The 12,596-nt window shown below is 39.7% G+C and overlaps 1 protein-coding gene across 1 annotated transcript in view; it reads right to left on the bottom strand.

The window, feature by feature from the left end:
- Positions 1-12,596, bottom strand: part of Cpne8 (copine 8) — a 186,196-nt gene that overhangs the window by 108,192 nt on the left and 65,408 nt on the right. Inside the window, exon 7 of the mRNA XM_059247993.1 lies at positions 6,147-6,223. Coding sequence (XP_059103976.1) covers positions 6,147-6,223 — 77 coding nt within the window. The remainder of the gene's footprint in view (positions 1-6,146; positions 6,224-12,596) is intronic.

The raw sequence follows: 12,596 nt of genomic DNA, 5'->3' as shown, positions 1-12,596 counted from the left end.
AAAGGCGCAAAGCTACACAGAGAAACCCCATCTCGAAAAACCAAAAAAAAAAAAAAAAAACCAAAACAAACAAACCAAAAAAACAGCAACAACAACAACTTATATTTAGATAACAATTTACATATTAAAATCAAGTTTGGTTTCTGGCTGTCCTTTTCCTAAGTTTGCTGAGTATATCTACCTTAACACACAGAAAGAGACAAAACCAAGGAAGAGAAGAAAGTAAGGAGGGAGGGAGGCAGAGAGAGGAGATTAAGTGATTGACTTCAGAAGTTTCTCCTAAAAGTTACGGATACTTTTAACAATGGTATTAACAATAGCCACTATTCTAGTGTTTATTGAACACAGTGTTCTTCAAGACAAATTTGTCATACAAAGCATTGCTATTTCTTAAAACTCTGTTAAAAGTGTATTATTAGAGTGTTCCTAAAAAAGGACTGGAGCTGAAGAATTTAAAGCAGTTTGCTCCAATACACAAACCTGGCAAATGGAGAAACCAAGTTCTGATTATCTCCAAAGCTTAAGCATATCCTCTCTATTACAATAGCTGTATTTTTTCCTCTACAGCAAATTAATTGCTCCTGCCACTAATATAACCCACAGCTGTAAAAATATAATATGTTACAGTTGAGCTCTCGTCTGCGCAAAGTCCACTAATTGAAAAGGCTTGGTTTCTAGGGAACACTATTTAGAAAGTGGGACCAACTAAGGGTCTTTAGGTTATTATTGTGTGCCCTCAGGAGGACAGTAGAGTCTTGGAACCTTCCTCTTTTTCTTTCATTTGTCAGCTCTACAGTGAAGGGCTCTGTGTTACTGCCATGACCTTCTGCCTTCACACAAACCAAAGCAATTCAGCCAATCCATCACAGAATGGAACTTTGGCAGAGGAGCCCCGTGTTTCCTCGGCTGCTTGCTGTGGCGATGCAAAGCTAATGGTAGTGATGTAATGTGGTGGTATTGTGTTCCCCAAAATATTGTGCATGCTAATAAACTTATCTGGGGTCAGAGAAGAGAACAACCACAATATTAAACATAGAGGATAGGCAGTGGTAGCACATGCCTTTAATCCTAGCATTCCAGAGGCATAAATCCCTCTGGATCTCTGTGAGTTCAAGGCCACATTGGAAACAGCCAGGCATGGTGACTCATGCCTTTAATCCAGAAAGTGAGCCTTTAATCCCAGGGAGTGAGGCAGAAAACAGAAAGATATATAAGGCGTGAGGACCAGAAACTAGAAGCATTTGGCCGGTTAAGCTTTTAGGCTTTGAGCAGCACAGTTCAGCTGAGATTCATTCTGGATGAGGACTGAGAGGCTTCCAGTCTGAGGAAATGGGATCAGCTGAGGAACTTGTGAAGTGAGGTAGCTATGGCTTGTTCTGCTTCTCTGATCTTCCAGCATTCACCCCAATACCTGGCTTCAGGTTTGTTTTTATTAATAAGACCTCTAAGATTCATGCTACATCATAAAGACACCATGTGACACATCACGTTAGGAGCAGAGCTGAGACAAAACAGCTCTGATTCTAGTATATGCCACTAGTACATGTAGTCAAACGTGATTCTAGAATACATATCACTGGAGTAAATTATAGAATCTAAAACATTGAATGAAATTGTTTTTCATAGTCAGTGTCTTGTTTACTTTAGTGCTCTTATAAGACACCCATGACCAAGGTAATTTATAAAGGGAAGTCTTTAATTTGCATCTCATGGTTCCAGAGGGTAGTAGAGTTTATGACCATCATGGCAGCTGACAGGCAGGCATGGAGTTGGAGCAGTAGCTGAGAGCTTAAATCTTATCCAAAAGTGTAAAAGGCAGAGAAAGAGGGACACAGAGAGAGGGGTGGGAAGAGAGAGAGAGAGAGACTGGGGATACACTGGAGATATCATAGAATTTTGAAACTCAAACCCCACCCCCAGTGACATACCTACTCCTACAAGGCCACACCTCCTAATCCTTCCCAAACAGTTCCATCAACTGTGGACCAAGCATTCAAATACATGAGTCTATAGTGCCCATTCTCATTCAAACCACTACCATCAGATAATATAGTCCCAGACATTTTTGAGATAATTTTACAGCCCAAACTATGTTGAAGCTAGCTATATTTTAATCTGCAGAAAACTGCACAGTACAAGTGTGGTCTTTAGGAGAAATCCTAAATTTCTCATATTTTTTACCTTCTAGACAAGCTCTTCTTGTTTGAGCCACCCCGCCTCCTTCCACAGTGATAGGTGCTCTCCATAGGCATTCACAAACAACACATGGATGAGTCATCAATACGCCAACACTGACAAGCTGAACTACAAGTGCCATCAGACCCTCTTTGTCTTGGTTTTCTCATCCCTCGGCTTCCCTTCAGCTCTGTCCTTCTCCCCATATTCCTGCTGGTGAACCTCAGCACCCATGTGCCACTCGCTGCCTTGAGTCCTATGTATGATACAACTAGGAGTGCTGTGTCCAACTGACACCCTAGTCCGGTCTTCAAGTATTGCTCACCTCTGTGTCTACATCCCTGTGCCCTCCACAGCCCACTAGCCGTTCTCAGAACCTCCCTTTATCCCCCACCCCAAATCAACTGCCGACATCATGAGCTACTGCTTTCCATGACCTTTCCCCTCCCTTTCCTTCAGCTAAACAGCAGTTGGTACATTACCATAAGGGCTCCTGCTCCTCTCTAGATTGAGGACCTGTTTTCTAGTCACTGACCCCTGCATTCCGGCCCCAAGTTCTTATACAGATGTCCTTGTGTTTGGCTGAAAGGGACAAAACCAGAAAGCCTATTGCTTGAGGAACATAATCCTAATTTCCCCTATGGAAGACCACGGCAGTCTTTCTGAAACTGGACCTGAATCTCATATCCTTGAGACTCTGCTGAATCCAAGAGTGAACTCTTTTAAAGGTAGATGAAGGAAGGCTCTGAACGTATGACAAAAAACTGCATCGCATCTCACAGTATGAGAAAACAGGGCTGAGTGGGAGCCATGCTAAAGAATGATGGGACCTCTAAAGAGAGGGGCCAGGAGTCGCAGGGATCCAGCTGAAGCTACCAACAAAGCAAGCAGCGTAACACCAAAAAAATGCATGGTGATAAATATTTGGTAAATAGATCATATCCAACAAAATGGACTTGCAGGAAACTGCAAAAATGTTGAAATGCTGATAAAATGAAAAACCAAGTTTTGGATACCACTTCAAATTGCTTCACTTTAGTTCCTGTAGACCATTTTTTAAATAATCGCTTTTATAAGAAAATAGAAACCTAAGTCTTTAAATAACAGCTATCCTTGAAACCCAGACATACACTAGTTACGTTTAAATTCAAATTATGGTTATTTAATAGACATGGCTACAGACGAGAAGCCTTTTTTTTTTTTTTTTTTTTTGTGACAGACCTGGTATAGTTGTCCAAGGTTTGATTAATGAATAATTTAGGATGCTGCTACTTTGTTTTCTCTAAATCCCCAAATTTTACAACCATTACTCATTTAAAAGCTTATGCAGATGAGATATGATAACTCAGCTGCAATTAGGAAGCCGGGAAAGAGGCCTCTGAACATCTTACCAGAATATGAACCAGGCCATTTAGAGGGAAGGGAACAAGGGGTTACTTTGAATAACTTAGAATGTAAGAGGGAAACTAATTAGAAAATAAGTCTCTGATCTAAATGAATTAGTAAATAAATGTTAAATCAGTCAGGAATGCCATTTAAGATAAATAACATATGGGACACAGGAAGGATTTTAAAATTCAAGATGAATCAATTTTGTTTACTGTGGGTGTGTTTCCTACCCCAGGAGGTACCTCAGGCTGCATTTCAGAAGTGCATGCTCAGCAGGCTGGGGGAAGATTGCCAGAGTCCTTAACACCATTGCAAGGGTACTGCCTGCAAGCAGGAGAACGTGCAGCTCCCATCTCCATCCCTAGCCTTGGGGAACAGCCTGCAAGATTTTCCATGAGTGGATGCCTGGTCCGCTTGTGGGAAGGTGGGCCAAGAGAGAGGGCACTGTGGAGAACAGATACACACTTCAAGTCTCAGGAGTCTCTGTGCGTCACTGAACTTCCCATCAGGGAAGCAGCTTTCTGATTCTGCATTACTAAGATTTTCTTGCCTTCATCCTTTCATCCACAGCCATTCTCTCTTCTACTGAAAGGAGCATGTCTACATGCCCCACCCTTTTTCTTCTCCCCACTGCTTTCCTGTTAGATGGACTCTTGGGAAATGATAAAATATGTGGAAATGATGTCAGGGGATCAGCAGGGCTGGGTCTGAAGCTGGGAGACTCTATGGAAAGGCCAGCTCCTTTGGAGAACTGCCTTGACAAGGCAGGCACCCCAAGAGAGCGTTTCGGGAAAGTGTTTCCCTGGCTTTCTCAACACAACCGCACTTTTTCAAACAAGAAACATTTTCATTTGAGGCTGAGGTAATGGAGTAAATTGCTGTCTGCCTAGAAATTGCATCATCACCTGAACTTCACTCTTAGCCTGTGGGCCTTATTTTTCAGTCCATTTGTGTCCTCCAGGCACATGCTTCTCTCAAAGATGGAGTTTTTCATGAAAGACAGCCTGCGTTTGAGCAGGAGGACTGATGACTACTTGGGATTGTTTCAATCCCCTACACTGGAGTTGAAGCAATTACTGAGCTCACAGAATGTGGGTGTGGTACTTGGTACTTCTCTAACAAAACCAAAGTATCTTTCCACTAGCAAGCTAATCACATTTGGCTTTACTCTCTTAACCATGACTTCCCTTGCCTTTCTTCTGTTCCGTTTGTCTCAAGCACTTAACATTTTCACCTCAGACACTACCTTCCTGCAATCTCTGTAGGTGATGTCTTCTTTCTTTCGTGACTAGTCTCTGTGATATTCCAATTCTGCATTTCATTACCCACTTCCGCTGGGCCTTGTCGCCTAGCACGCTTTCCTAAGGTGCTCTCAAAAATCTCACTCTCAAAGAAGAAGCAGCCTACGGGGTTACATTTTCTTAGTGTTTATTTGCCTGAGAAAACTCTTCAGTAACGACACACGCATACTTAGACATCTGAGTGAAGTGTATCGTTTTCTATGACATACATACATACAATATCAAAACCACAAAGTCGTCTAGATTTTCAAAACACCCTATAGATAAAACACAATACTTGGAATCCATACTTATCATGTCAATGGTTTTTAAGGCTCTGTCTCATTAGCTGCCTAGCCTCAGCACCACTGGATAAACCCAAAGGACAGTTGTGCAAAACCAGTCCAACTCAGTAACTACTAAATTCTCCTAATGTAGGTATAGTCTTCCCATCATTACCCTAGATACTGTTACCTCTTAGCATGAGCTGACATTTTTTTTTTTGCCTTTTCCAAGGAAATTCTGAATCAGCTGAGTCAAGGGCACAGTCTTATCTTATGCTATAGTTATCACACCCACCCCAATGAATATAATAATCTCCACTTTTAAAAGATGCCTAAAAATTAATAAAAGCAGAATTCTTTTACTAGAGGAAACTTTTTGCAATTAAAAGGTTTTCTAAAATTAGAATTATGAATGCTTTTTATGGAGGAAATTAGAGCAGTTACAATTTTCAAAGTGGTGCAGCTGTTTCAGGCTCACTGACAATCTGTAAGTAACCCCTAGCCATGATTCTATACATTCAATAAACTCCTTGGTTCACCATAGTGCATGTAGATGCGACCACTCCTTTGGTTAGTCATTGATCCTCTACTGGATCCCTCCATACTTGTTTGCATCTCCCCCACCCTGGGAAAGTAATGCAGCAATTAGCTATTACAATTTCAATAAACGAAAGTACATTTATTGACCAAAGGACTTGAAAGTAGTGCTACACCTATGTCCTGATTTGAAGTAAATTTATTTTCTATAAACTATTAAACCTAACAACATAAACAAAAAGAATACAATACATTTCCTTTCAAAGCTGATCAATTTGTCTTTTGAACATTTTTTTTTGCATAGCATAAGACAGCTGAAATAGATTCTATTAAACTGTCAAAACTAGCTACTGGAAGAGAAAATCCCAGTAAAAATTTTAAAACTCATTTTTGTTCTACAAGCATATATTCACACGTTTCAAAGTGCTAACATAGAAACACCAGAGTTGACGTGTCACTGTCTGAATGAAAAAGTACTTACACTATTGGCTTTTCCAGACGACTTCCCTGTGAACCAACAATCTCCCCCAATGTACAAAACACTTGTCCCAGAAAGTCCTAAAATAGATAAAAGGATTAAAGCTCATAAGTTCCCATACTACTGTGCAGTAGATATCTTATGCATCACTTTTGCAATTTTTCATTCCCAAAATACAGAATTCCCAATTCCAAAAATAAGCCCAATGTGAATCAATTTTACCACGCTGCTTTCCTCCAAGTTCACATGTACTTTCACACTTTAGTCACAGAACCAGTTTGTTATTTTGAACTTCCAGACACTGCAATGTCCCAAGACCATAAAACAAGAGCTCTGCCACCATCTGGATACATGCCCTGAGAAAGCAGAATGGTTATCAGGAAGAAGCCCTGTGCTCCAGGATAGCCCAGATGCTTCAGAAGTCTGTGTTATCCTAAAAGCTCTGCAGGGAGGAGCTCCGTGCATTGAATAGCCCAAGGGAAGCCCAGTGAATGATGTACAGACATCAAACATGATGCTTCATTTTTATGAAAAGAAGAGTCAATAAATCTACTTGTTAAATGTACAAGGTGCGTTACCGAGTTCACTAGAGTTTCAGAAAAATGACTTCTCAAATAAAAAAAAAGCCAACTCATGCTTGGGAGCTACTTACTATTGGCCCCACTTTATAGATAAGAGGACTGAGGCTTGAAGAAAGCAACTTGCTCAGAACCATAATGAAAACCCGGAAGATGAATCCAAGGCTCACTGAGGTACTAGGTCCAGCCATGCTGCCTCTACTTCTAGCCAGTGAGAGGAGCTGGACTCAGATACACACGAGGCCAGCTAGCCAAGAAATAAAATCCCTCATTATTCAACACAGGGAAAGTGAGGTGGATAGTGCCCTAAGCGCAAACAGGAGAAAAAGCCCTATGTAGACTAGGAAGTAAGCCTTGAGAGGTAGCTGGGAACAGACTGAACTGCTAGTTCTAGAGAAAATATCAGACTATCAGGAAGCAGGAAGTGAGCAAAGAAAGTCAAGTAAAGGGAGGAAGTGTAGATGAAGAGCCAGGACCTTGAGGAACTCTCTTGGCTCAACAACTGGAAGCAACCAGACAGCTTTGGTCATCCATGGGCACAATCAGAGAGGAGCATCTGCTCCAGTACCAGCTTGCCTCAACGAGCTCGTGACAGGAAAGAATTTGCATTCAGGAGACGACAGTGGCTAAGATTAAGCAAAGTGTGAAGACCCAAGGCAAGGTTGCAGTGTGCGGTGGGAAACAGAGCTGGTGAACTGTTGCTGTGTATGGTAGGTGGAGCTGGTGGCAGCGGGGAGCCGCCCAGATACTCCAAAGCTCACTCTATATCTAGAACTTGGTAACTGACAGAGGGCTGTACTCTTTTTAAAATGCGGGTCCTTTGGAATTGATTTCTAAGCATGCAAAACAACTTAAATCCTTATTGCAATTATTGAGTTAAATCCATATTTAAATTGTAAGTCATTAGCATATATATTTAAAATATGGGACTTAAACAAACCCCAAACTACCTAGAGCTTAATACTTGGCCTTCCAAATGCTTGGTATTTGGAAAAATCATTGCTCTACTGAATAGCTGCAGAAAAACCTTTATGCAGCATTCTAGAACTGTTTACTAAAAATATGCCAGTGAGCTGCTGCAAAAACATGTTAAATGGATTTTGTCAATGGAATACTTAGGTTCAGTAAAAGCTGTATACCATTGCACAAAAGAACAGAATATAACTGTGTACCATCCTACACATCTACTAGCAAACACAGAGGCACCATTATTGCTTCACAGAAAGTTAAAATAGTCAAATCAGTAAAATGTGCGCTACAACATGAATCTATCAGAATCCTCCCTGTTTCCTTATCTTGCCCCGTATTCACAGCATCCCTGGGTTTGCTCTGCATTTCTGGGTATGTACAGTTTGTACCAAGCAACACATTCACTACTCACAGCACAAAATCAGTGCATGGTATTTACTAAGCAGTCACGAGGTGGGAAAGTTCTATTCAGTTTGTGTTTTAGCTGACTTAATGGCTCACGTCTGCTATGCATTTTACAGTACACTCATGTGTAAATAATTAGTGTCTTTCAGTGGGTATTTTTAGGTATTGGGGGCTGTATGTAGAGATAGGAATACAAACAAACTACGCCATAAACTTCCTCACTGCTTTTTGTGCTGGTGCTGTGACCCAGTTGTGGAATCATTATAATTAGGTTGTGATGATATTTCTAGGAATAAATGCAGTCCCTCTACCACTCTGCCCCCCTACAGACCAAATCCAGCCTAGAGAATCTCAGGCAGCTGAGAAACGCTTTAATATCTAATATAATAATGGCTACTGCTTTCTCCCCCAAATGGCCATGAAAACAGTCAATGTCTGTTAAATTCTTCTTTATAGTTTAAATCACAGTCTCATAATGTAGGAAAACCATTCTGTTCATACCTAGGATTCATTGAAACTTAAAGTGTATCCAGCTATTACACTCAATGTGGCTGGTGCCAAAGCTAAAAGAGCGATAAAAAGAGAAGCAGGGGGGAGAGAGCAGGAGGGATTAAATACCAATAAGAATAAAAAGTAGCAGATAGCCCGTGGGCATGCTCAGATTATTCCCACAGCAATTTGCATCTAGATTTGTTACACCGAAAAGATCCCAAGTCCCTGCAACCAAGGTCCTGCTGATTATACACAAACATATTGGTTTCTCTCTTCTTTCTAAGGTCTAGACACAGCATAACATTCTTATTTCTTTAGATTTATTATTTTAATTATTTCTGAAGTATGAATATTGGCTGATCTGTTCGCCTAAATTTTATTTTGTATTATACCTTCATACTTGTCTACATTCTACATTTATTACATTACTGCCCTGAGCTTTAGGAATTCTACAAATAGGAGAAAGAAGCTTGGGAGACAATGAAATGGCTCAGAGGATGGTTGTTGCCAATAAATCCCTGAGACTCACGTAGTAGTAAGAGGGAAATGACTCTTGTCAGCTCTCCTCCAAGCTCGACGTGCACTCTATGGCACGCATGCACACAATAAATAAATAAATACATAAATTTTTAAATGTTAAAGAGAAACTCACTTGGCAGTAAAAGAGCTGATTTTTGTCTTTTCAGGTACAAATACTAATGGTTCCTATGCGTGATTTATTTGAATCCCCTCTCTCTCTCTCTCTCTCTCTCTCTCTCTCGTTGTGGGATATTTGTACACTGTGTGACAATATATCGCTGTGAATAGTGTAATAAAAAGCTGAACGGCCAATAGCTAGACAGAAGGTATACGTGGGACTTCTGGGCAGAGAGAAAGCAAGAGAGAAAACAGAAGATGAATCCAGGTCCCTGTCAGATGCCAATGAGACATGGAGGGAGTTGGACATACAGAATGAAAGAAAGGTAAAAAGCCACGAGACAAAACATAGATTAATATAAATGGGTTAATTTAAGTTATAAGAGCTAGTGAGACAAGCCTAATCTAAGGCTCAGCTTTCAAAATTAAAAAGAAGTCTTCATGTTGTTATTTGTGAGCTGGTAACCAACAACAAAGCTTGTTACACTTTCTCTGTCTCTCTCCCCCCCCCTCTCTCTCTCTCTCTCACACACACACACACACACACACACACACACACACACACAATGAGTTTATAATGGATAACATACTACTATCAAATAGAATCATGAAGGTCTTTGTTGTCTGCACTCATATTGCAACTGAACCATGTTTCTATACCTCAGTAGTTCAATCTACAAAATGGACATAATAATTCCTACTTCATGGATTCCTAGGAGGATTATTTAAGAAAATATCTGTAGATAATATATGCAAAGCACTTGGAATAGCTGTCTGAAACATAACTTTCTTATCCCTGGGAATAAAACATTATTATATACTCATAATGTATTACTTGCCACAAGAATCCAACACTAGGCTACTATAACTATCTAAATAAAATAGTTTCACTTCCAGTTCCACTCTGCAGACATGGAAGGTCACAGTAAGTGCTATGATGCAATGCAGATGTGTCTTACACACCAACTCACCCCATAGTGTACATATAGGCAGGAATGAGAGGAAGGACATTTTGAGCACAGTAGGACAATGAACACAGAAGTACTACCTGAAAGAAAAGTTTCTGATTTTTACACTACTAACACACATAACATATCACGAACCTAATAATAAGCAACTTCATAAGCATCTCACAGAATGACATCTTTCTCTCAAAAGTTCTACTAAAGATAACTTGGAAATGGTTTTCCTACTTTACCAATGATTGATGCATATCTGAATACATAATTTCCCTAATTAATAGGTAATTTAGTTTAAAAGACATTCAATTGTGTTGATAATCCACTTTAATTCAACCAAATAACTGGGACTAGTCATCCGTTCATGACTTAACCATTAGATTTCTTCACATGAGTCATGATTTGCTTTTATCCATTTCTGAGCTCATTTAGCTAATTTTTAACACATCTCTACAAATAGTCAAAGAAAGAAAAAAATGAATGATAGAAAGGTCTTGAATTTGTAGTATTTTAACTTAATGTGGTAAAATTGAGGAAATGAAAACTCCTGTCCATAAAGATTATATCACTGTCATTCCCTGATAACATCTATTGCTGCAATGTCTCCCTAATAGTTCAGACTTTGTTTCTATTTATTTAACTTTTAGAAATCACATCAATTACTATGAAGAATGATGTGTTAGTTATATCATACACTGCATTCAGCATGGCAAACAACTTTTAATAACCAAACCAAGTATTCCATCATTTCAGTTAGTGCCTCTTAATTTTTAAATGATTATTGGCACAGTCATATCATTTTGGAAATGAGAAAACTCAACACTGAACACATAGAGTCAATATTTCAGTAGAAATAATTGGTCACAGTTTAACGATAGAGCAAGATAGCTTTTTTTTTTTTCTTCAACCACTTGGTTTTTACAAATAGTAGAAGAACATTGATGAACCACAGAAGTTAATCTTCTTTCCAATGCTCTAATAAAACCTTCTAAACTAACAAAGAAAAGTTTGAAAAATTTCCTCAACTAACTTTATCTATTTTCTTTTAGGGCTACTGATGATTTCAACATATTTTTGTCATTCTAAGAGTGCAAATTAAGGCAATTAATTAAGTCACTGAATGAAAATTAAGGTTTCAACAAATTGGCAATAACTGATTAAAGCCAAATCATTTCTAAAATCATCAGACATATATAATACCAATTTTAAAAACAACACAATTCACAAATAGAAGAAACTTCATGTGTAAAATGATAACTCCTAGAAACATATTATCTTCAGTAAAACACTAGTTCTCAACAAGGCTGTTGGAAATATAACATGTAGACAGTTGACATGCAAATAACTAGAAGAATAAGAATACTATGAAATACTAATAAAGGTTAAGTATGAAAACTTTAGTGCTACTAAGTAATAATATTAATTATGTAATATTATCAGAACCTCTATTGATACTAAGTCCTGAATAAGAGCCAATTTTCCACATAAACCATCCCATCTCATGCACATTAATAAGTAATCAAGTAACAATCATGAAGCTGAGATCAGGTAGAAGGTAATTCTATGTATGATTCAAGAGTCTAGGGCAGGTTCTAGATATGGGGATAGGAAACCTAACCCACAAATCAACAGCAAATACTTGAAGTATGTTTATAAGGCTAGATCTCATCATCTAACATGAATCAGAAAGTTTTTATCCTGCAGGCATCAGAGGATAACACAGGGGACAGTTAGACAAGGACTCTTAACGGTGACCATAAAGAAAGTATCCGAGAGCTACACTCATCTGTGGGTGTAAGGTAAGAAACTAAAATGGAGTTAGGTGTTATGCTGGTTTAGGAAAGTGGCAGTTATGTGTTTGCTCCCGAAGCTCATCACGGAAGTTTCCTCCCCACCCACCCCCAGCAGATGGAGACCATGACAGAAAGCCACAACTGGTCAAAATGCAGGGGCCAACTGATCCTGGGGTGCCCCACCCCAAGTGCATCTCCCAACTCCTACAGCTAAGGCTCAGGGAACATTGCAGAAGACGGGAGAGAGATTGTGAGAGCCAACAGAGCAGGAAGTCTGCTGTGAGACTGTGTCTTCTGTAGACGACGGGGAAGCCACGCCTATGAAATCTCAACAGTACAGCTACCTCTCCAATTGCAAACCCGAAAAATGACAACATGGGATGACGTGCCAACTTGAATTGGGGAAATCTGACCATGTCTCACACATAGATCAAGAACTTGGTATGCCAGACTTAGCTGACTCCCCAAGGGAGGCCTTATCCTCTCTGAGGAGTGGATGGGGAGTGGGATTGGGGGAAATGTGGGGGTGGGAGGAGGGGAGGGAGGGGGAACCGGGATTGGTATGTAAAAAAAAACAAGAGCAACATCATTGTTCCTAAGACAACGATGTATATGAGACTC

This window comes from Peromyscus eremicus, chromosome 20, assembly GCF_949786415.1.
Source record: "Peromyscus eremicus chromosome 20, PerEre_H2_v1, whole genome shotgun sequence".
Lineage (NCBI taxonomy): Eukaryota > Metazoa > Chordata > Mammalia > Rodentia > Cricetidae > Peromyscus > Peromyscus eremicus.
Note: the sequence above shows the minus strand (reverse complement) of the source record. Positions and strands in the feature narration are given on the sequence as shown.